The sequence below is a fragment of the Eleginops maclovinus genome, chromosome 3 (genome assembly GCF_036324505.1).
Source record: "Eleginops maclovinus isolate JMC-PN-2008 ecotype Puerto Natales chromosome 3, JC_Emac_rtc_rv5, whole genome shotgun sequence".
NCBI lineage: Eukaryota > Metazoa > Chordata > Actinopteri > Perciformes > Eleginopidae > Eleginops > Eleginops maclovinus.
Window position 1 is genome coordinate 25,922,521 of NC_086351.1, and position 25,874 is coordinate 25,948,394.

General features: G+C 45.0%; 1 protein-coding gene and 1 long non-coding RNA gene across 3 annotated transcripts in view; one reads left to right on the top strand and one right to left on the bottom strand.

The window, feature by feature from the left end:
- Positions 1-2,151: 2,151 nt before the first annotated feature.
- The window catches only part of LOC134862192 (low-density lipoprotein receptor class A domain-containing protein 4-like), a 34,245-nt gene continuing 10,522 nt past the window's right edge, over positions 2,152-25,874 (bottom strand). The window contains exons 2-4 of one of the 2 annotated variants that reach the window (XM_063879950.1): positions 12,291-12,445; positions 10,809-10,859; positions 2,152-7,905 (exon numbers count right to left, since the gene is read on the bottom strand). In XM_063879950.1, the coding sequence (XP_063736020.1) occupies positions 7,321-7,905; positions 10,809-10,859; positions 12,291-12,445 (791 nt within the window). In that variant the 3' untranslated portion in view covers positions 2,152-7,320. The remainder of the gene's footprint in view (positions 7,906-10,808; positions 10,860-12,290; positions 12,446-25,874) is intronic. The other variant, XM_063879951.1, reaches the window with a different exon arrangement.
- Positions 24,336-25,693, top strand: LOC134862464 (uncharacterized). Its single transcript, XR_010165515.1, has 3 exons — positions 24,336-24,443; positions 24,592-24,660; positions 25,582-25,693. It is a non-coding gene; the product is annotated as an uncharacterized LOC134862464 (long non-coding RNA).

Sequence of the window (25,874 nt, forward strand, 5' to 3'; positions counted from 1 at the left end):
TTGCCAAAAATACATTATTAACAAACTGTGCACAGAGCTAGGGGTATTTACCAGAAAGACAGGGTCTAATGATGAGCTTGATTCGTAGGGCTGCACTTGTCATATTGAAGTTACTGTTTAACAGTGTTCACATCATCACACAGGAGTCTGAGGATGTAAACGGACACAGGTCAGTCAAAGCTGTGTGTAGAACCCGAACCATTACTTTACACTGCAAACTGAATGGCTCAGTGAAATGAACATCATTGCAGTATACGAGAATGTGTGGACACGGCAGGATATCTCAGTAACATGGACTGCCATTATATTCCACAATCCACTCACGATGACTCATCGCTTTAGTGGTCCTCTGACTTTTCCTCCAGCTCCATCACCACATCACCTGCAGAGCTGAGGACATCACATCAGCCTCAGCTCTGATGTGACGAGCAGCAGAGCATGCAGTGGCAGTTCTAGACCAATATTACTGGTGTGGGGGGGGGGCAGGGGCGCCGCCAGAAATCTTGGGCCCCATGAAAGATTTCAATTTAGGCCCCCCTCCACAAAAAAAAAATCCACAACTGTCTGAATTACATTGAATAGACTTAAAATGAAAATGCTCTTTCTCCTTTCGTTTTTGATAGCCGGACTTCATCATTTACTGGACTGCACTTCTAAACTTCTACACTGCACGGCACCGCATTTGAACCAATCTGTTCATTCACGGAGGCAGAGCATACACATTTCGCGTGTCCCGCTGCCAGAATCAGACTATACCATTCAGTAAAAAGGGAGAGGGGTGAAATGATAATATCATACATAATTCGAGGATTTTTTTTTATAGCAAATCACAAATGATTTATTTCATTTCAAAAACTTAAACAAGACAATACTATTAAAATAATATTGATAGCCCTCAAAGGGCCCCTGTCAGTGCTGGGCCCTTAGAATAGTCCTAACCTCCCCCCCCTGGCGGCACCCATGGGGGGGAGGGGGGGGGGGCAGGCTGGGGCCAGTTATTTTATCGAGAGGGGCACAATAAACACGGGTTAAGACAGTAAAGTAATTGCGTGGAATAAACATAAAACACAATAATTGGTATTTGTTTCTGTAACATTAAGTAAAAGTTATTTGTTATTCGTTTCATTTACAGAACTTGTTTTAGTAACTAAGTTAATATTAAATCACATAATCAGTTGCTGCTACACTGAATATTAGGATCACTCCAGTCTCCTCTGTACACCAGGGTCTGTGCATCCCAGGCTGAGGTTTCTTCTTCTCTCACATTACAGGAACAACATCCTGCGTTTCTTCTGATGTTTAGTCTCTCAGCATCTAGGTTTGAATCTTGCTTGAAGTAAAAAGGGAACAGCCTCTGTGCGGAGATGTTGTTGTTTTGCACGCTTCAGCCGGTCAGTGTACCGCTGGGGTCCGACTAGAACGCTGGGTTACATTAACTCAACCTAATGAGCGAGCGCTTTAGCCAATAAATCGTAACATTATGAACTTGTCTTTGCCCCAGAACCCCCGCTGAGACCATGCCAATAGAGCGCCACAGGGATGACATATTTTTGTAGCACGACCCGGAAGTAAGCTGCACATGTGTTCCCTTGACAAAAAGCAATGCGATTTCTCGTTAGGCTTTTGGAATATTGTATAAAATAAGATCTGTGGAAAAATGCACGTTTTGTTCAGCCGGATAATCTCCACGTCTAACCTACTTTTATCATTTTCTAATCATAAATCTAATCTCCAGAAGCAAAATGCTAACGTTATGCTATAAACAAACTAAGAGTACAGCAGGGTCGCACGACTTCAACGTCCCGCCAACTTAAGATCCTTTCAAATGACTTTCGTGCGCTTGCATATTTTAACAAAGCTTTTCCTATTAGCCACACTGAATTTAACTAGAAGTATTTCAAGCAGAACAGGGGAAAACAAACTTAATGGGGGTATTTACGTGTTCGACAACATTCAGCCACTTGTTAAAAACCATCGTTTCGACTCACTAAATGCAGGTGAGGGTCTCCTGTCCTGGTGGTCTGTATAATACACAGATCAGCCATTTACCAGCAGCAGGGAGGATAAGGAGCTGAGTGGCACCAGCTCTAATCACATTACACAAACTCATTATCTATATAAGGCGGGGGGAGAGAGAGAACACCAGAGTAATCACTTTTAAAGTTTATTCATTACGCTGCAGTTTGACTACAGCATAAGTACAAGCATAAAATCTTTGACTACAACAGCACTTAGAGCAACATTTTTTGATTTTTTTTCTTCTTTTCTGTAAAAGTATTGCAATAACAGACCTTAGGCCTAAAACCTATTACATCACAATTGCTTAAATAAAAAGAGGCAAAAATACACAACGATTTTAACCTCGGTGTTTAGACATATATACACTGTATGGTTACTGGATACAGTCATATATATCTCCATTTGAACACAGAGGGGAGGGGGGGCAACAAGAAGGATTCATTTTGTAAATAAAGCAAACGGATGTTACAAAACCCATGATGGAAGCAGTCCTATGGTAACTGTTGAGACAGAGAATACCCAACTGTTGAGACGTTATCATGTGAGTATTATTATTATTAGAAACAGCTACTTGTTGTCAGCAGTTGCGTACAGACTTCTGATAAGTGGAAAGAGGGAGCACGCTGTGTGTGTGTGTGTGTGTGTGTGTGTGGGGGGGGGGGGGGTCTGAGCCCCAGTTAGTTCTTCAAGCTAGTGCAGGAAATGAAAAGTGTGTTAAGAAAGCCGAGCGGGGCTCCAGCCGAAGGTACAATAGAGACTTTTCCAGATGAACCTGCACACTGCCACTGACCTGGTGCTTTGAGAGGATGGCGCGTTGCTATGTACATCGTCTATAGATAAGAATGAACATGCTCTGCGGTTATTGTACAGTGGAGTTATTTTCAGTACAAACTGTAAATAAATGACTACAGATTAAACATGACCTTCGTTTCAATATACTGTGCCACATATAACATTGTAATGTAGAAAATAAAACAAATAATAAAAGAGAAAAAAAGATAAATAACGGCATTTTCACTCATCTAGCACTGGTGCAACACTCCCAATCTCGAGTGAAAAAGGAATGACCAGTTCTCCTTGAATGTTCCACACTCCTCCTGCTCACCATCTGAAGTCAGGGGCCTCCTGTAACGGAGCTGAAATGCTTGAACCGGAGCCACAGTGTGCTCCACAGATTTATTTGGCAGATATACAAAATGACAGCTGAACTAAAGAGTAGTTAACATCTATGAGTATTCTTCCACATCTGAAGTGCTGACTACTCTCATGTGCATTGGTCATGTGATCCTAAACCAGAGAGCCTCAGGTTTTTGTTCATCAATTTACAAATCGAGTAGAAATTCAACCAGAGCCCGGCTGAAGTCGTGGCATAAACAGAGACTGATGAGTGTCTCTGTAAGACCTGTGGATCAGCCGGACGCTTGTAAGGGGTGAAGCAAAGCATCGGCTGATCCCACATGATGGAGAGACATGAGAGCTTGTTCTTAGAGGAGTAATCCAATAAACAAGTGAATAATATCCATCTCAACTGTTCCTTATACAGAGGTTATCTCATCCTTTTCATAACAGACTATTATTTATAGCAAAATATTATAAGTAGTAATTTGTATTTGTGTTGCAACCATATTGTAAGCATATTTGCAAACCATGTTTTCTCATAAAAAAAGACAAAGCACATTTTAAACTGTAGGCCATTTACAAATTTGATGCTGCCTTCTTAAAATTCTTATATTGTCTATACATTATATTACATTATTCACAACATTTTTTGTGGTTTCTACCCATTGGGTAGGATATGTGCATAATATATTCAAGTTATATACAGCACCTTACAAACAAACAAAGAAAGACAGACTACTGAAAAAAGCACCGTTGGAAGTGAGGCACAACGAAGGTGGGAGCTTTTTGAGTGCAAGTGGGTTCCTATGTCTGCTCCACACGCTGGACAAATGGCTGGTTGGAACGGCTCCAGCTGGGTTCTCACGAGTGACCACATCTGTCTGGCACAATGGAAGCGTGTCACCAAATGTATAGATCAGATTCAGTCTGAGGCCTGGATCACCACTGTGACATCTGTCCACCAGGATGATTTTCGGGCTAACCTCGCTAACTTTCCCACAGCTTCCTGTTCCACTGAGCCAGTCAGGAGTCTTTGGGAGATGGAGCAGCTGGGGGGGTCCCGAGCAGCAGTTTGACTGAGGTGTGGTCTGCTCAAACATGAACATTAGGCACCTTATTTACTCACATAATAGTAACATGCAAACCTCCTTGTAGAAAACATAAAATTCATCTTTATATCCTCAATTTACAAGCTGACTGCGCAGACAGAACAAGGCGAGAAAACAACAGAGAGGAGGAAGAGAGAGGAAGGAAACGCCGTTTGGAGCGGGTCAGTCAAAGGCTGAAGTGTTGGGACAATCCTCTCACCTCGGACTCACCCAGGGGGGTGTGGAACAACATGAACATTTAAAGTGGGTCTCACAGGAAACAAGACCCCGCTTTGTCTCAATACTTGTGCTTTTGACTGCAGAGAGTCAGATTTCTCTCCTGGTAGGTTTTTGTATGAGTGGATGGACAGAAGACATGGGGGTGGGAGGGGGTGCATGAGAAGCAGCAGTAGCAACAATATTAGCAGCAACAGCAATAGCAGCAGCGATGTAGTAACATGCACGCGCACGCACGCACACGCACACACACAAATACATTCAAACACACCGATGCAATCACAACGCCTTCGTACAAACTGACCAATAGCCCCCCTCCTTCATCACTTCTGAAGGTGTGCAGCTCTGTTTGAACAGTAACTCATTTAAAATGTGAACAGCTCCAAATGAGACTTTGGAATGCCACAGCTGATTCAAAAATAAGGCTGGTGATATTTCTGTTTTCGCCAACAAATCCCACAGAAAAAACCACAGCGTGTGCGTTAGAGCTGGACTGCCTTCCCTCTGTGACATCAGCGAGCCACCCTGATGTACCACCTTCCCTACTGTGAACACAAACACTGTAGTTCATTTCACCCCCACACATAACATATATATTGATTAATTAACTGCTGTAAATGCTAAACTTCCTCCCCTCTGCTAAAAATTATATTGCACAGCTGTTTTATCAAATGATTGACTATCATCTAGAAAAGTAACCCGCTCACATGTTAGCTTTTCTGTGGCAATGAAAGAATAAAATGACCCAGGATCAACTAACTGTCCCTCATATTAAAGACATCCTGTGACTACAGGTGGGGTTCGAGACCGGGACGCTTGTGCCAAAGACAGGAAACACTACCAAATGGTCAGGTACCCTGTAGTTTGGTTTTTGTACGAGATTTGTTGACGTAAAAAGATGATTGAATAACACCAGCCTCCTCCTGGGACCTCATCAGAGACAAAGCACTTTTTAAAAGAGTTAGTAAGAGATATATTTTGTTTGGTCAGATCTTCTATTTGTGTTCATATTTTGAAACAAAAAGCATTTCCTGGTGCATTGCATTGAAGGACACACACACACACACACACACACACACACACACACACACACACACACACACACACACACACACACACACACACACACACACACACACACACACACACACACACACACACACACACACACACACACACACACACACACACACACACACACACACACACACACACACACACACACACACACACACACACACACACACACACACACACACACACACACACTAACAAGGGCTCCACTCCAGACTCCACTTTAAAGGGCTTGGCGGACTCTGCATCATTTGAACACATGTTTCTGCACACAGATGGAGGGATGTATGATGAACAGTGTTTAGCAGAGACACTGTAAACACACTGGGGCGGGGGGTCGGGGGGGGGGGGCACTGGTGTTGAGAGCAAACAAGATAAAGAGACAGGAAGCGCAAGAGCTGAGGAGAAGGCAACAATGAGCAGAGTAAAAGGCTCAATTTTCAAAAAGGTTTTCTTTTACAAAAAGGACCCTCCCATAGCCCTTTGACTTCGACCACAGACAGTCTTCATTAAACCTGATCGCTGTGCTGGCGGATGCAGACATGAATCTTCATTTTGTGTCGTCCTGTTTTTTTGTGGCTTTAGAAACGTGAAGACGGAGAGCCGAGCCTTGGTTTTTTTTTGTTTTGTGTTTTCATTGGCGGGGTTGGTGTTCAGTATGGCTGTTGGCAGAATGAACTGTGCATGTAAAGATGAGCGGTGAGGGGGGGGAAAGGTTAAGGGTGGGGGGTATGGACGCAGGAAACAGGAAAGAGTCAGTGTCAGGTGCTCAGAGGTGAGAAGTGGAGAAACTGCTGTGACCAGGCGGCTGGACGGAGACTGGATATGTCTTTTCATTACGGAATAATGTGATGCTGGGTTTGCTTGATATCAAACCAGCTTCAGTGAGCATGGAGCATGCTGCTGCTGCTACTACGTCCATCCTGTAACACACTAGTAAAGTAGGACAGGTGTGGTCCGCCCAGCCGCTGGTCACAGGTTACTTGTTGCTGTCTCACTGTGGGTAAGCACATGTTGTAGGCTGGGTACGAGTATTTCAAGCTGTTTTCAAAAAAGGAAGGACATAAGCTTATAATACTTGTTTTGCTCCCAACTGTTTAAAGAACTTTGGAGGCAAGGTTCAGTCAATCAGTCCATTCATGAAAAGGACAACAGAAGAAGAAAACAGAAAAACAAACACATCATCATCATCATCATCATCATCATCATCAACATAGCATCATTCCCCTCTTCTCTTTACAACAAAAGATAGTGCAACTTTTAGATAACATTTCTTTTTTGTGTGTTGAATGTTAGAACGAGCTGTTTGTCCCCCTCTGCTTTGCTTCCTCTTGAACCTTGGCACTAAGACTTGGGTTTGTAAGTCTCTTGTTTTGTTGTGTTCTCTGTAGGTCCTTGATTCTCAGTTCTCGCTTTGTGCACAGATCCCGGTCCGAAAAAAAGAAACAAAAAAAGGAAAACATCGCCCTCAGTTCCCAGGGATAGCGCCGTCTCCTGAGGGGACAAAAAAGCATATCCTTCCAATCTGTGCTAGCAGTGTTTTTTCATGTAGAGGACAGGAAGTCTCCACGCAGTGCATACATCCTGCTCGCTGCTCACTGCCACTCACAGGAAGGAAGGGACTCAGGGTTCCTCTCTCGAGCTCAGGGTGATATTCTTTGTGCATGGGAGTGTGGAGAGGACATGAGACAGAGTGACAGAGATCACTGCTTACAGGGACCAGGTGGAGAAGACAGACAGCGTTCAGTCCGGCGTGTGTGGCCCCCTGCCGCTGCCCTTTTCTTCACACCAGGTCCTCCGGTTGGCCATCCTTGGCCTTGGCAGGTACTATTGTGCTTTCTGATTGGCTCTGCTGCTGGATCGTCCTGCCCCCCAGCCCCCCCACCCTCTGGTTATTGCTGTGCTGGTGTAGAAAGAACGCTGAGCCGGGGTAGTGGCCCATCACCTCGCTGTACGCCGGCGGGGGCCCCTCCATGCGCCCATGGCTGCTGGAGTTGGCCGCGCTGATGCCCGAGTTACTGCTGGGGGGCCTCGGCCCGCCCCCTCCCATTCCTCCCCCTATTCCCCCAACCCCTCCCAGGCCCCCCCCTCCTCCCATGTCGATCAAGTCACTGTCGTAGATGGTCCGATTGGGCGGGGCCCTCACCGACTCACGGTTCAGCTCCATCTGCTGCTCGGGGTCCCGGAGCTGCAGGGTGCAGGGCCCCTGGTACGGTGGGGGCTCCTCGCCGTCCGACAGCGAGATGGTGGGTGGCAGGTCGATCTGGTGCTGCAGGTAGGGGTAGGTGGGCTGGAAGCGACTGAAGCGGTCGCGCTGCATGAAGGAGGGAGCAGTGAAGCGGTCCCTGGCCTGGGGGGCGTATAACACCTGAGAGAAGGGGGGGTTGAGGGAGGAAAGAGAAAACTGTTATTTATCTGATATATGTACCACAGTACGGCAGATGGATATAAAACCCAACTGATGAAGTGGGATTCATGTTGATCAGAATAACAATAACAACAATAAGGCTTTGTCTACTAAAACAAACATATCAGCAGAGGACAAAACCAGTGAAAGATGAATCAAGTAAAAAAATTAACCTTCTTTTTAATGATCAATAACTTCCTGCCTGGCCTCAGTGTGCTTTTGTATGGAGACAGCTGCTGCCATCAGGTTATTACAATATGTGCCCGAGGATCACAAGAACTCTGACTAGAATCAATGACATTCATTTGTCATCCATATGCCTGTAATATTACAGGCATATATATATATATATATATATATATATATATATATATATATATGTATAGAAATAAAGTTAACCAGTCTAAAGCAAACACTTCATCCTGTTGCAGCCCTCACCAATGTTTTATACATTTCATGATTAAAGACATAACCATGTAATGAGAGTGACGGATCAAAAAGAACCAAAGTGTCTGATAAAAAACATGCCCCCCCCAAGCTTTTGTCAGGAGATCTTCACCTCCATTAACTCTTCAGACTGTGACTCTATGATCCATTTCTTCGTCTCTGTCCAGTGCAACACCTCTCTACTGTGGCATTATCAGAGAGGACTCGTTTCAATTAGTGGCTGTGGCTCTAATAGTCAACCCTCACTAAGAAGGCAGTCTCAGTGGAAAAACCCTGGGGGGGGATCATGGCAATTGAAATGGGGGGAGAGACAGAGAGAGTGAAGTGAAAGGATTAAACAGAAAGCTGCTGAGATAAGGAGAGAGGAGACGAGAGGACAGAGGAAGAAAGAGCCGTGCAGATAATGAGAGGAAGGAGAGCTAGGACGATAATGGCAGAAAGAAATGGAAGAGAGAGAAAGTATGAAGTCAGACAGAGAGAGGGGGGGGAGGTGTACAGCTGATAGAGAGAGCCAGCAGAGCAGGGCAGCTCTCAGACGGCTGTCTAGACAGTGTCAGGGGAGGTGTTGCTGATTAATGACGCACCAAACCCCCCCCCCCCCCCCCCGCCTCACACACACTCAGCCCCCTCCCCTGCATCTATCAGCCTCCCACACTCAGTGCTGTGTGTCCCTGTGTGTGTCTCTCCATGGCCTTTCCTTTTCTCTACAGCTCTCGGGGTGCTGACTCTGCTTTTACCTCCCATCCCATCCCTCCACCTCTCATTCAGTTTCTCCCTCTTATCCTTTCTGTTTACACACAACACTTTCAGCAGGATAATGGAGACATGTTTAGTGCACTTCTCACACAGAAATATACCATGCGCTAGTTATCAATCCTTTCACGGGATTGGTTGTGTTTCAAAGTATTTTCTAGTTGTGTGTTTCTACTTTTTCCCCAGTGCTTCTCCCCCCACCTCCACCTGGCAGGATCACCATCAATCCAGCAGAAGGGACGACAGGGAGAAGGCTGGCTCTAGTTGTGGGTCCTGTATTATAAGTTCTTTGAAAACATGCCACATGTATGTGTGTGTCGTGCCAGTCATAGCATTTGAAACATACAAGCTCCAATTCCTGGATGATAAAGTTACAAGTGTCAGGGTCTTTGTCTGGAAACACACACACACACACACACACACACACACACACACACACACACACACACACACACACACACACACACACACACACACACACACACACACACACACACACACACACACACACACACACACACACACACACACACACACACACACACACACACACACACACACACACACTTGCTGGCTTTGAATAGAAATGACATGGAATTGGGGAGCTCTCAGCGATGCAGTCTGATTTAGATGTCTATGGGGTCCACGGTCAGGGGTCTGTCTGAGTCCTTATGTCTGGGGGAGTTTAGAGGACAGCCACTTCAAAAATAAGAGATTATAAACTATTCTTTCTCCTCACATCCAGCATTTACTCACCAAGCCTTTTTCAGAGTCTCTAATGCTCAGTGGTGGTCATTTGAGTGAGTGTTTGTGTGTGTGTGTGTGTGTGTGTGTGTGTGTGTGTGTGGCAACATATCGATGTAAATAAAGCGTTGCATCGTTTGAAGTTCCTCTCTTACATTACATGAATGATGTTGACTCATCAATAACCAGATCTAGAGACAACTTACTAAGAGTATTTGTTTTGTTTTTAGTGTGCTAAATGCAATCACAACGGCTAAACAAAGACATAAAATGGAAAACTTCAAACTGATCTGCCGCTGGGGCACCAGAAAGCGAATCATACGCAGAAATAATGTCCAATGTCCAGGAATACCGTTTCGTTCTTTTATTTGGTTGTATTCCAAAGATACAAACATGAACAAAGCTTTCATGCGGACTCTCCTGCTGTGTTTCTCCTGGTCAAAAAAACATTGCTCATCCGGTACAAATGCCCCCACCACCTGTGTCCAATACATACACTAATCACCAGGTGCCCAACTAACCCAGTGCCCAAAACCTCCTTCAAAATAAAAGTATAAAGAATTACTGAAACAAAAGTAACTATGATTAATAAGGATTTATATAATACAAACAAAAACAGCTAGAAAATAAATGTTGAATTACCAAATAACATAAATCCTTAGATAGTTCCAACACATCCTGTTAGGCTCCACGTGGCACAACGTTAACCGGGCAGACGTATGGCATACTCATTTTTTCTCCATCAGTATTTGGAAAGAGACGGTCACCACAATGAGAGCAGTAAAGGACAGCTGTCCTAGAGATCTGACCCTAGATACAATATTTCATTGGCTGTAATGTGAAGTCCACCTCCATCGGCCCCTCACAGTAACAGGGTGTGGCTGGCTTGGGTTTAATAGGGGTCAGTGTGGGGGGCTTACCTCTGAGGCACCTTGTCGAGAGCTGCTTTCTGAAGGCCACAGACACCCCTCCTACACATCGGGACAAACACAAGAAAACACGAAGAGTAAGATTTGGGTTTGATAATGTTACGCACTCCTCTGAAGCCTGTAAGCTATTTCATGTGGGAGATTTATTTAGATTTTTTTTATATCTATGATACTTTCAGATATTTAGAAAAACAGAAACATGAAAAGGCAGAGCAGAATGCACATTCTGCTGGTTCATGGTCTGCTCTCTGAGGCTGCATTAATGGCATCTCTTTGCTATGTGTCCGCTTCTGTTTGCATAATCTTTATTTTCATCGGAGCGCACACAGAGAGCAGAGATGAAACAGACAAGATGAGAGGTTATTACTGGAAAATGAGTAATCAGTAATGGGACACCGAGGCATGCAAAAGCTTTTATCTGATTTTCAGATACTGATCTAGTGCTGAAAATATCAATGGACCTATAATTCTGCACTATGCCAACTTCTATGGGTCCATTCCTATGATGTGCGTAAAGGCAGGTTTGTATGCGAGTGTGTGTTTGTGCCAGAATGTCGGCATGTCAGCATGGGGGCAGAGCTGTCTAGACGGCACTGTAGTGAATTAAACATCAAGGCCTGACATAGTCTGGCTCCCAAGAATCCAATTCAGCAAGTTCCCCTCACAGACAGAGCGGGCGGGTAGCTGAGTGAAACTGGAGCGCAGACCAGGCCGAGACTAACAGTCATTGAGCTCAGTGCAGACAAACTGGGAACAAACTGGTGAGCTCTGTAAGAAATGTACTGTCACAATGACTATGCTGGGACATTCAGCGAGAACAGATGAACGGCCAGACACACACACACACACACACACACACACACACACACACACACACACACACACACACACACACACACACACACACACACACACACACACACACACACACACACACACACACACACACACACACACACACACACACACACACACTATCAGTTCGGATCAAAATGCTACTGGCATGGATGCTGAAAGTACAGCACTGCCAGAGCAACTTAATACAACCCACCAGAGTGGTGCAGTGAGGACATGTTTGTAGGCTGGCCTGAAAGTTAGCACAGCAAAGGCTCACCGGACAAAAAGGGATGGATTATTGCACACAATACTCTTGGTGGCACACACCTTTATGATACTTACACCTTTTGCTCAGCAGGGTAATCTCAACTTTTATTAAAGGTGAAGCATAAACGTGATTGCTAGAAGTAAAAAGCTAACGTCAGGCTATGCAGGAATGGCGCATGGCTGTGCAGTTCCGCTGCTAAGCTAACGGAGGACATTTAGTTGTCTCATTTAGCCACTTGTTAGCAACAGCTGTTTTGAGGCAGCCCGGTGGGGTATTTACTGACGTATTTCATGTTGCATAATAGATCCAAACATCTTGTAAGGTTGTATTAACCAGAGAGCCTCTGACAGCAGCTGCGTGGTACTGACCTGCTGCAGGGCGTGCTCATGCCTGCGGGCCTGGCTCTGCCTCGTGATGAAGGACCAGGTGGAGAGCTTGTAGTGGTTGAGCAGGCAGATGATCACCACCACCATGACTGTCATCACCACGATGATGATGACGATCTGAACAAACTCCAGTTCAGCTGCACCAACACACAGAAGGGGAAAGAGGGGTTAGCATCCAACATATACAAACAGACACGGTTCAAAATAACTTCAGACCATTAAATTAACATCTATTACATCCAACTGTTAAGCAAGGAATGTCCATCTGTGGCTATGTGACTATGTCCCCCATGTACCTCTCAGCTGCAGATGTTATTTCGGTGGACGCAAGGATGTGCACAGTCGATGTTAGTGCAGCTTGGACTTCAATATTAATAACGTTTGAAAAGGGTCCTTTATAGTTCAAGGCTCTACAGACTGAGTCCTACAAGTCTCTGCAGTGGATATACCACCATTACATAGACTCTGGATAAACTAACATTGCATGGATGCTGGATATGCTAACGCTATAACTAACCTCTTCTGGACTTCCCTGGAATCAGCAGTTAGTTAAAGCAACTATTTGGGAATACATTTATCAATTTAGTGTACTTGTTTATGACACTTGAGTTTGTTTGACAGGAGCGACATCCTCCTCTTGCTTTACTTTTATCCCAATGTTTTTACTTGGAATGTTGCTATAGGACTTGGTAGAAGAAGGAGGCTATTGAAAATGTTAAGTTTTAACAGTAAAACTATTTAAACCATGCAGTAAACGTTTAAGACGCATTATTCACACGATGTACTAAGGTTTTGTTCAAGTGGGAGTTTGCAATTCGAATATAATGCATTCCTCGCAGCTCTTTCTGCTAAGGGAGCTTTTTCTACTTTTTTCCAGTTTAGAATAGTGACATGTATATTCAATATTTCCCCAAAAGCTTAAACGTATTCAAAATATATAAACAGTGAAAAGTCCATGAGCTAATGAAAATCATGTGATTCAATTCAATTGATCATCATATGAACAATATTGCTACAGCAAGAAGTTGGCAATGAAAATCCCCAAATCCCATGCTCCTCCACGATGCAACATACAGTACACTTAAAAAAAGAGAAAAGTGCGACCACAAATCCCAGAAAATAATGCTGCAAACGCTCCAAAACAGCAGCTGTTTAGGAGCGGTAATAAACAATGTTTAAAGATGTACCTGCAGGTGTTTACAGATTCCGACTGAGCACCACCTGTTATAACCTGAGCTCCCCAGCAGAGGGCAGCAAAGGGCAAAGTCCTGAAGCATTCCACAAAGAAAAGCTTCAAAACACAGGAGAAGAGTGTCGACTGTCCCAGTGTACAGTGGTGTCTTTGTGGAGAAACACACACGCACACGCACACGCACACACGCACACACACACACACACACACACACACACACACACACACACACACACACACACACACACACACACACACACACACACACACACACACACACACACACACAGCTGGGAGACAGTGATCGCTGCCTAACAGTCACGTCTGTCTCTTGTTCATTGTTTCATCTTTTTTTTTCTCCTCCCACTCTGTTTCTTTCTTCCCTTCCTTGACTCCTATCGCTCTCTCCATCTTTCCACTAACTCTCGCCCTTCCTCCTTCTGAACAACAACCCTCGTCCTGTAGTCTGCCTTTATCAGTCTTTCTTCTTGCATTCCTCCCTCACCCGCTGTCATTCCTTCTCTGTGTTCCTTATCATCCATTGTCTCCCACTTTCAGTTTCTCTCGTCCTCTGGCATCCCTCCTTCCTCTTGGTCCCTGTCTGCAGTCTGACTCTTTCTGAGCAGAAGTCTTGACCTTGGCTGGTGCTGGCACCCAGTCGGACCTCTGACTCACATCTTACTCACTGCTGGACACTCACTTACTTACGTGTGTGTGTGTGTGTGTGTGTGTGTGTGTGTGTGTGTGTGTGTGTGTGTGTGTGTGTGTGTGTGTGTGTGTGTGTGTGTGTGTGTGTGTGTATACAGTTTGTGTTCTTGTGTGTAGCTCTGTTAGAACAATGACACAATGTACACTCAGCTATTTCAGCTACAATGCCTCCATTCTGGCGGAAAGATCCTCCACAAATCACAATTTTTAGAGTTTACTACCCACAATCCACTTTGGCAGTTTTTGAAACAGCAGGGGAGGGATCAGGTTAAGACAAGAAAACCGCATGGGAAATTTCCAAAAACTAAAAGAAGAAACTGACAGAGATTCGATTACCCCCGGAAAAAGTACCTTAATAATAATTCAAAGTAAGTAACGTATGGATTTGAACCGACAGCTGAGGAAACACACCAAAAGTTAAAGCAGAGACCAGCCCAGTCCAGTAAATCCCAACCTCTCCCAGTGTTCCCAGCCTCAGTAATCCTCCCTGGCTTATTCATCAGTATTAGGGTGGGTTAATGTGGAGCCTGAGCTGAAACGTAAACCCACCCAAACCTGCCTCTGCCCACACCACAGCCGCCACAGGGGGAGGGGTGGGGTAAGACTGAGAGCAAGAGGGCCAACTAGCACAAACCACAGGGAGGCGTAAAAAAAAAAACGCTGCTAAGAACGAAACCCAAGCCAGTAAAACCAACCGACACAAGAGCAAGGTGAAAAACAACACTGGCACACTCAGAGACCTCACTTTTGGAAGACGATGAGTGAAGTGTTAAACAAATAACTGAAGCCCACCGTAATAATGACTGTATCAGAAGTGAAGCAACAAAGCAGTATGATCTCCCCAGACTTTGGGATGGAGTTGTAAAGCTATTCATCACAAAATGACTCACCTAATGCGAAATGAGGGAACAAAATGCTGAAAGTGAAGATGAAGAATCCAAACGGCACTGGCAATGTCATCACACACACATAATAGCAAAGAAGTAGAATGTTCTGGAGAAAAGCAGCAAGCTAGGAGAGCCATGATCCTCCAACACGCCGTGAGGGAGAGGGGCTGAGGTAAAGTTACATTCCAGGAACCAGGCTTCTGGAAAGCCCTTACACATGGTTTCCTTCAGGTCTGCTGGAGCCCCATATCACTGGTCCCCTAACTGTGTGTCTGGTGAACCCTTAAAGCCAAGCAAAGCCCTCTCATGACCCTATTAAGAGTCCTGGTTCAGGTCTGTTAGCCCGGCTAGCACAGATCAGTTGTGAAGGTGTTAACGTTATCAATAGAAACCCTGTTGCTGACCAATGAACTGAACAGGTGTCCTCCTGCAGGTGGACTCTACTGCGGAGGGTTTGAGGTGGGACGGCAAACCAACCAACCACAGGTTTTAGAATAGCAGATGTGATGTTATTATGATTTCAAATGGTAAACGTCTACATATCCCTCTGGTGATCGTAAAATATGAATAGGAGGTGGTTCTTTAGTTGATCTGTAAAATGTATAGAACTTCAGTTTTACACCGGCGCTGATACTCCTTTATTCCTTTCTGGACCTAAGACTGGTGGAAACACTGACATCCTGAGAGTCATTCTGCTAGCTACGTTGCTAAGCTTACCGTCTTATTTGGGAGCTTGAGCCACAACCAGCTCAGGCCTGTTCGCTCACCACAGCCGCCACAGGGAGGGGACAGGGGGGAGGATTTCATTCAGAGAACAGCCTTCTGGGAAACCAAGTCAACCAGGCCACTGTATAAGCCTACCTTATACAGTAAATACCACAAACTGCTGTTGTGAGAGCCTCACCAACCAGACAGCGGGCTCAGAGCTGTCTTCTGAAGCGCAGGCGGGGCTGTTTTTACAGTTGAAGCTAAAGAAAAGAAAAGGCTGCAAGCCTCTGGTCAGAACATGAGGGAGGAAGGAAACGAGAGGAGGAGTTGAGACGGGAGGAATGAACCCAGGCTCCAGAACACAGTGTACAGCTCTGACTCTCACACAGGCCACAGATCAGTGTGTGCCTGCAGTCTGCATTACCAGCACCAGGCTGATGTTATTACAACAGTAATCCACTTGTCTAAACACTATGAGCCTGGCGTCTGCAGCACCCTTACTCCTTCAGCAGGATGAATCATTTGCATCGCAGCCAGCCGTCCCATCGCTGCGCTCTGCTGAAGAGAGGCCACTGAGTTTGTTTCAATCATGTGAACGTGACCGTCCGCAAAGCACCGGAGCATCACTCTTTCAGGCATCTGTACAGACATCGCTTACAAGTTTACATGAACCTTTTTTAAAAGCAGTGTTCCCAGAAGAGTTGGCCTCCTGCCCAAGCAAACTACTTTTTATCTATTGGATGGATGCAAATTGTGTTTCCCGCCAATAATAGGCTAAATACCAGTGAACAGGCTCTTTCCTCTCCTTTGTATAGCGCGTCTCCCTTATTCAGCCACAGTGTAAAAGTAGAAGTACTAACATCATATTATTGTTGTTAGAGACTAGGCTGGGTATAATATGAAAGTTGTGTTGATATAATACTTCAGTTTTGAGACCAGGAAAAACATTCGTCATACCTTTGAGGAATGCTTGTGTCTTTTTTGTCTATACAGCATTTTGATCATTACTGAAATATCCTGAGGTTTGATACCTAGCCTTACCCAACCCAACCAGCAGGAGTTTGTCCCAATGTCCATGGAAAAATCCAAACACTCAAAGAGAGAGAACACAGCATGCACACACAGTGACCCAATGACGGACATTTGACTGTGTGTGTGAGTGAGAGGCCAATGTGAGTTCATACAGTTCAGTGGACATGCCAGAGAAAAGAAGCTGTCAGACCCAGCAGCCGTGGTCACAGCACACACTGAGGACACATGCTAACTGTGATTATAACACACGTCTGTCAGGTAGTGTATTCATTGAAAAAGTACAACACTTTCTTAGTCAGCTTTCTAACATGCTTAAAACTATCTGTCTGTCTTCTGTTCTTTGCTAGCTTAGCAACAGCATGTTTAAGTGCACATTACCTTGGACCGACTCACACAGCAGAAAGTCATTCTTACAGCAACACGAAATAACTCATGCTGGGAGAAGCTCACTTCTGCAGATGAGAGTACAGGCTTACTCTGTTTGGCTCTATAAAAATCAGGCTAATGACTATCCATAGAGACTACTTACACTCAGCCGGGGCCTCTAACATTGTTATTGCTCAATATACTTAACATTTGAGCTCAGGTGACCTTAGACGGTTCTGTGAGAAAACCAGGCCTGTCTGCTTTAGTTTGCACAAAGGAGCAAAGCCTGTCCAAAAGCACCACAATGTATTCTAGGCTCAGGTTTGAAAGTGGATGTATGCTGACAGTGGAGCGTGAGCGTGCAGGGAACGGCTCGCTAGCTGCTTGCTAATTCAGAGTGGGAGAGCTGATCCCACCAGCAGGGGAAATGCCTTTCCTCTCAGACTAGAGACCCTGAGCTTCAGCTGTTAGGAATCCTATCTTGCAGCCAAGCAGCACAAAGAGCTACAGCAGCAGTTTATGGAATCGCTGCAATTATGAACACACAGCCGGACTGGGAGCTGCTGTGGTGAAGGACAGGAAAGTAGGACACTGACATGACAGTGAAACCACTAATTGCATGTCCCAAACACCTAAATGTTTGGCAAAACATGGAGGCAGCACAGTGCTTTTTTTAACCTTTAACTGGGCTCCAAATACCCTCCAGAGGACTTTCCCTCTGCGGGCTCTAACTGTGTCCTGCTGCAATGCACAGCGACCTCTCAGCCAGGAGAAATTAGCATTCCCACAGTGACAGCTGGCAATCCAAACTGCACTTTACTTGGAAATGAAGCTCTCCCTACTCGACTGAGTGAGGAAGAGCTGCTCCCTTCAGTCACAGTGACAGTGATATCAGTAACGTGACAGAACCACCAAAATAATGGTCCATCTTCTCTCTGCTCATCCTCCTGCGGCCCAGAGAGCTCCTGCACAGCTACAGGCCTGCTGCCCTCCACACAGGGCAGACACACACACACACACACACACACACACACACACCCTTCGACACACACAAACGCATAGAGCCCTGTCTGCTGCCACTGCCGTTGCTATGGTAACCCTTGGGCACAGTGCCGTGATCAACAAGGCCCGAAGCTGCTGGGGCGGCATTGCAGGGACCTGGTTGGCATGCGCACACACGCATATACACACACACACACACACACACACACACACACACACACACACACACACACACACACACACACACACACACACACACACACAGAAGGAAGAGAAAGAGTTTAGTGATGAAGGGACAGAAAGAGAGAGAGACACACACACACACACACACACACACACACACACACACACACCTCTACCTCCCTTAGGAGAAGTGCACTGTAACGTCTAGACGGCTGCATTAGCCTGGCAGCTACAGTCTCTCGTAACCCCACTGTGTGTGTGTGTGTGTGTGTGTGTGTGTGTGTGTGTGTGTGTGTGTGTGTGTGTGTGTGTGTGTGTGTGTGTGTGTGTGTGTGTGTGTGTGACATGTAGTGGATATGAACCTAGTTATAGCCTACCCTCCCTCTATTACAGTCTCTCCGTGGAAATAAATGAACTAGTTTAGCCTTTTAGTGTGTGTGTGTGTGTGTGTGTGTGTGTGTGTGTGTGTGTGTGTGTGTGTGTGTGTGTGTGTGTGTGTGTGTATGTCTGTCTGTTTGTGTGTGTGCGTGTACATAGCCCATCACACAGGTACCTCTGGGTCAGGACAGACACGGAGACAGGGATGAGTACAAGAAAGAAAGTGGAAGAGAGGGATAAAGAAGGAGAGGGGAGTGGGGGGTGTGACGAGTACCAGAGATGGAGGGAGACAGAGTGAGAGTGAGCGAGAGAGAGAGGTGCCAGACAAGCTATGGGGACTCAGGGCAACAACAAGAGAACAAACAATTACAGCTCTGTCTCTCCTCTCCTCTGCCTCTCTTTTCTCTCCATCCATCTCCCCCTTCTTCTCTAGCTCAAACAGCAGACAGCCTGTCTGTGTTTCACAGCAGTGACTAAATGGGGTTTTAGAGCAGGACTCACACAGGATGGCTACTTCTAACCTGGCCGCTGGGACAGGACATTCTGCGAGGCTTCATCGCTACCCCGTGGGTTATAATATATATAATATAACACAGCAGCTCAGTAAGAACCAGGGAGACGGCCTGTACAAATATAATCTTGCATTTATTTTCTGTTCCTTATAGTTAGACCAGGGGTGTCCAAACTTTTTTCCCAGAGGGCCACATACAGAAAAATATAGAAAAGCTAGGCCCCTCACTAGAGGAGAGGTACATTGCCTCATAAGTGAAGTTATGATATAGCAAAATTAATCAAATGTAGGTAAATTATTATTGATAATTGAATATGCTTTAAGAAAAAAGCAGCCTACACAGCTCTCCGTAGGGGTTCATTTATTTAGTTGGCAGCTCCTTCCTTAAAACTGAAGCCTCAGATTGCTTAAAATAAGAGGAAATATGAAGGCTATATTTTAAGCTTCTTATGTAAATAAGTGATTTGGCATTCTTTAATCAACTTAGATTTGTTAAAAAATATGTTTTCAACTTATTTTGACTGAATTTATGAACATATGAATAAATGTTAACATACAATATAAGACAAGCACTAGTTTAATGTGTGGGCCATATTCCATTATACTTTTAGAAATTGCTGAGGGCCGCATTTGGCCCCCGGGGCGTAGTTTGGACACCACTGAGTTAGAATAACATAGGGTCTGGTTAAATCCACTCGAAGCTCTTTTCAAGATTCAAGATTCAAAGGTTTAGTGTCATAACATATACACAACTACGGTGTCATTATGGAGTGTAGAACTTGGATCGCAGGTGTCTCAACAGCGAAGAACTCTTGGACTTTCAGTGATGTCATCACACTCATATTCAGCGGTCAAAACATATCGAGTACGATGATGTGTTTACAACAATACTAAATAAATAAGACTCTGAGTTTTTCAGGCTTTATTTTAATTATGTGCATGTACAGGCCCTCAACACACCTATAGCCCTTAATCCCTTGACTGCTCTGTTCGGTGTCCTCCCCAACTCAGGGTATTCCCTCTGCGACTCCACGTGTCATTGCCTTCACGACCCTGCTGGCCAGACGTTCCATATTTCTCAAATGGAAACATGCTTCTAGGTGGATACAGGAACTTCTGAACTGCATTCATCTAAGGTTCTCGCTGAAAGAATCCTTAAAACACTTCCATGACACTTGGAACCCCTTACTAATGTTCATGTTAATATATAATACACATAATGAGCATTACTTTGTATATCCTTTATTGTTCTCCCCTGTCTTAATCCTTATTTAGTTATTTATTATTTTACTTTATTATTGTGAACTTGCAGTAATCTTAAGACCTAATGGGGTAGGGGTGGGAGGTAGGGGATGTTTTTTAATTATTCTCTCTTAACAGACAAATTGTTCCGTACTTTGTTTAATGTGCTGAAAGTGCCATGTCTGCAAATATTGTTTTTTAAAGATTTTGAAAAATGATGTGTATGTGCTGTAGAAGGACAGAAGAGTGCTGCTATATGTTTGACTCGATGCAAACATGATGTATGCCCTCAGTCTGTGTTCACTTGATGACCTTCTCTATGATATTAGACGGGTTGTTTCTCAGTGTTATCCTGACTCTAAAGGCATATGCATTACCCCTTCACTTCCTTTTACCTTTTTCTTTGATCATAGATAAAGTCTCATTATTGCTGAGGTAGTCCATAATGATGGGACCCACTGGTGAGAGAGCAATAAATCCCCACTTCTCTACATGTAGCCATATCATCTCCATCTGCATGAATATAACATGAACGAGGAAACGAGTAGCGCCGCGCTCGTGATAACAGATCATAAATATTACAATTTAGTCCAATATTATCAATATTCCAATGATGCACTATTCATGGAGCGCAGTAAAGCAGAGGGTAGCAGTGTTTAACTATGCAGTGAAGAGGTGGCTCAACATTGTCACACTCACAGTCCTGCTGTCAGAGCTGGTCTGCAGTCCCTCAGGTGTGTGTGTGTGTGTACTTATCGGAGCCAGACAGACAGGATAGCGTCTAGACACCCCTCCCCCTCCCTCCCCCTGCCTAAAGCAAGACTGACTACACTCTCTGAGTGATTGAACCAGAGTCCAGGGTCAGTAATGTCAGGGTTAAAGTGAGTGTGTGCATGTGTGTGTATACATGTTGACTGGGGTCAGCCAGGGTCAGCATGTGAATAAGTTTGAGGGTGTGGAGGGGGTAGAGGTACATTTTCTCTTAACTAGAATTCAGCCTGTGCTTAGCATGCTGCTCAATACAGGGGTGTGTGTGTGGTGTGTGTGTGTGTGTGTTTGTGCGTACATAGTCATAAAGGTAACAGATCCTTGCTTATGCCCTGAAAAACTTTGTAATTCCATATCCACAGAGGGCTACATTTTATGAACTAATAATACTAACAATTGGTTGGGTTGGCAGGCAGATGTCCTACAGACCATAATAAAATGTACTAGTGTCTTTTAACCTGAAGCCAAGCTTGAACAGCGACTGGCAGCATTGGGCTTCGTTAGCAACATTGCTAACATACACATCATCAATGACATCATCATCATCAAGCTGTCCAACCCCTGTCAGAGGAGACACACAAATACAACCGGGGGGAAAGATAAGGTTCTACTGACGCACAGCACATCATCCTGACAGTCTACACAATACTAAAGGACAGGTCCCGCAATGTTTTCCTTAGCGTCAACTAACCATGAGAAGATCAGAACGTGGAGAGGTATGACAATATGACAAATATAGTTTATACAACCAATAAAATACTTGAATACATGTTCCACATGTTGTTGGCAGTGAGGAACTTACATAGCAAAATCCACTGCGAGCTCAACTGAACAGAAGGAAAACAAGACAATAAATAAAGCCGACATTAATGGACATGCACATGAACACATCTCACCACGCTGGCTCCTACCAGCCTCTCTGCCTGCATCACAGACACATAGGTCTTTGTTAACTAAAAATGAGGGGGGGGGGTTATAAAAATTATCCTGCAGTGCTCATTTTGTTTTAGGTCAACATCACAGGAGGCTGAAAAAGGTAAAGTCATGCTGAGGTCTAGCTGAACAAAACAAGGGAGATAAGGGATAAGAACGAAGAAGCACAGAGCTGAGGGAAGGAAAGAAAATAAAGCTCCGGCTGAAAAAAGAGACATTGGACACAGGGAGGAACAAAGATAAGACGGGGGAAGGACGGAGGAGGGGAGAGGAGTCAGGAGAGGGGGAGATAGGTTCGGGGAGAGCGTGGTAAAGGCAGACAGATGTTTCAGGGAGACAAACTACAAAGTGTGGCGTCTGCGTATCATCTCTGAGACTGAACAACAACACAGGACAGAGAGAGAGGAGGAAATGAGAGGGCTTCTGTCTGTCTGCATTCTGCCTGGCACATGTTCATTTGATAGCACAGCCAGCCCCCCCCCCCTTCACCCCTCACCAAGAGAGGCCACTCCACCATGCAACTGTAAAGTATGGTTTCAACAACAGTGGGGTCAGGCTCATAAGTGAATGGAGTAGGGACAGTGGGGGGGGGGGGGGGGGGGGGGGGACACAGGAAGCTCTGACACACACACACACACACACACACACACACACACACACACACACACACACACACACACACACACACACACACACACACACACACACACACACACACACACACACACACACACACACACACACACACACACACACACACACACACACACACACACACACACACCATTGGGGATTATGTAAATAGTATTCATTCAGTTTTTTTATCATTTGATGAAACAAATGAAATCCTGTGCAGATTGGCAGATATAGAAAATAATGGTCGTCATATATTTTAAGTTGCATGCAGGTACACTTACATTTCTCTTACTTAAACTAACTAAAGAGACATGTCAAACTTTCTGGGAAATGTTTACCATTCTTATGACCAAAAATTAGCTGATAAAAATGGACATATGAGCAGCAGAAGTTGCACTCCCTTTTCACACGTCACCAGATCTCATTCGGTGGTACCCATAAAACATATAAATGAAAACATTAGGACACAAAGCGGCAGAGACCAACTGCCTCCTCCTCTGGTGTGTAATTACACCCCTTCTGTTTGTGTAACTCACTTTCATCTCTTCCTGCAAATCATAACTGGTTTCCATTTTGAGAAAGATGGCTCCTCCACAGCAGCATATGCTTGCGTGGCGTTTTCTTCTGCTATGACTCAGTGCTGGAGCTGCTGTCGCTCCATGGACCGGCTCCTTCTCTATGTTTCTCTCTCATTACGTCTCCTCCTCTCACTCTCCTCCAGTCTCTATTCATCCTTCTCATTTTTAATCCATGCTTTTTCTTTCATTATTTATTGAAATTTCAACCTCCACCTCTTCTTTTTTACTATACCAAATATACTCTAGTCATGTCTGCCTCCCTCTCTCTTGTCCCACCTCATTCTGTCTCCCACCTTCCCTCCCACTCCCTCTGATTCTCACATTATGAGCTGTTAACGTACCTTCCAAATGGGTGCTCCTAACAGAGCAAATCCCCCCTCCCCATGAAGAAATGCCTGGCAGGCAGGATTACACAGGAAAGAGAGATGGAGACAGAGAGAAAAAAGACAGGGAAAGTGTATCAGTGATAAAGGATGCAGGAGAGGGGGGGGGGGGGGTGCAACGTCAGGGGACGATTTGTACATGAAGTGAAATCTGCAAGATAAAGGGAAGTGCGTGGAGAAAAAAAAGCCCTATCAAAAAAACTTTTTTCCTCCCTAGAACACTTGGCCGTGACCGCGGGCTGAACTTCAGAGCGGTGCTGAGCAACAGCTGCAGAGCACAGAGGAAACGACAAAAAAGGAAAGAAGCTGAAGAAGAAGCAGGCAGGCGGAGTGCGGAGCATCTTTCTCTAAGTAATAGTGGTGGTGTTTTGGAGATGACCAGGATGTTTTAGGCTTGCTGAGAGAGGGAAGGAAGTAAAAATAGACCTGGGGCAGCGGGGGTGGGGGGTTCAAACAGAGGGGAGGATAGTTAAATGTGGAGAGATGCTTGTGTCTTAACGATAAAGAAATGCTCTGGGCAGGAGTAGCCGGATACTGCAGCAGCCTCTCCTTCACTCTGACTGCTTCAGGAGGAATTCAAGCCTGTCAAGACGATAAAACACTTGGACAAAGTTTGATTGGATTAGAAGTAATTTTACTAAAACAACACTAACTTCACATCTCCTTCATTCTCTTTCTTTCCTCCCTTTTTTATACCTTTCTTGTGTTCTCTCTCACACTTATTTTTTCCACCCACACTGACTTCTTCCTTCCTTTTCTTCTCCGTCTCTCTGTAGAAGCAGCACTTGGGGAGTTCAGCTGACGGGGAGTACTGCAGAATGAAAAGCAGCTTCTGACTCGACGAGGTAGAACTCTTTTGGGCGACGGAGTGTAACCACGGATATCGACAACTAAGCAACACCCACGCACACTTTATAGCTTTTGAGTAATCTTTTCAGTAGTTATTGTGCTAACTCTTTCTTTTTAGAGGGCAGAAGTTGTGTAAAAAAAAACGAGTCTTTTTAAGAAGGATCAGAAAATATTGAGGCTGATTCACTGACATTCAGTGCTGGAGCTGCAGTCTGTGTGTGTGCTTCTGCAGACCAAAAACAGCTGAGAGGGCATGTCTGTCTCTGTTTAGGGCACACATACGCATACAGAGACAGAGACAGAGACAGAGAGACAGACAGACAGACAGACAGACAGACAGACAGACAGACAGACACACACACACACACACACACACACACACACTGCTCCAGCTCCTAGACATTCAGCAGGCATTCAACGCAGCAACAGTCACATATTAACTGAGGGAAAGCAATTTGCTTCTAAAAATGGGACTCCCCAACAATTACTCACACACATAAAGAGATGCCAGTCGTCATGGGAAGAAAGGAGATATGAGAAACTATAAACTCTTCCCATTAAAACTCCTGTCTCATGAAAATATAATGGCTGTAAATGAGCAGCAGGTGCCACTTCACTGCTGGGGGGCTGCGTGTTTATGGAGGCATCATGAGCGCAACTGCACAGAATGCTCGACTGCTTTGAAGGATTAGGAAGTGATATTTTCTGAATGATGTGGCTGATTTTTGGTGGGGCCTTTTCATGCTGTTTCACCTGGTGCAGACCTGGGTGCAGCTGATCCGGGGGGGTTAATCTGTGTGACAGATGGGGCGGCTGTGGGTAAGCAGGGGCCATGTACTGTGATAGTGTTGGGACGGCACTGGGCAGGGCCGAGCCGGATGCTGTGACTATGACCTATATTAATAATTCACATGCAGGATCTCCATGATGCATGAGAAGGAGCCCTAATCATCATTACCAACGCTAGCCAGGAGCCACGCTAGCTTCCAGCAGAACGCCAAGCATGAAGATCAGAGAGGGGGACAGGTGGAGAGCGTGCCATCCATGTGATCATCTCGATTCAAACCAAAAAACCTCCTAAATATAGTGAGGCTGTGTGTGGTGAGTGGCTGAACTTATAAAAGTTAAAACAAATGGCCAGTGGCTTTTCAATCTGTCATAATATGTACGTCATGAGTCAGATACTTTCAGTTAGCCGACATGATGCATT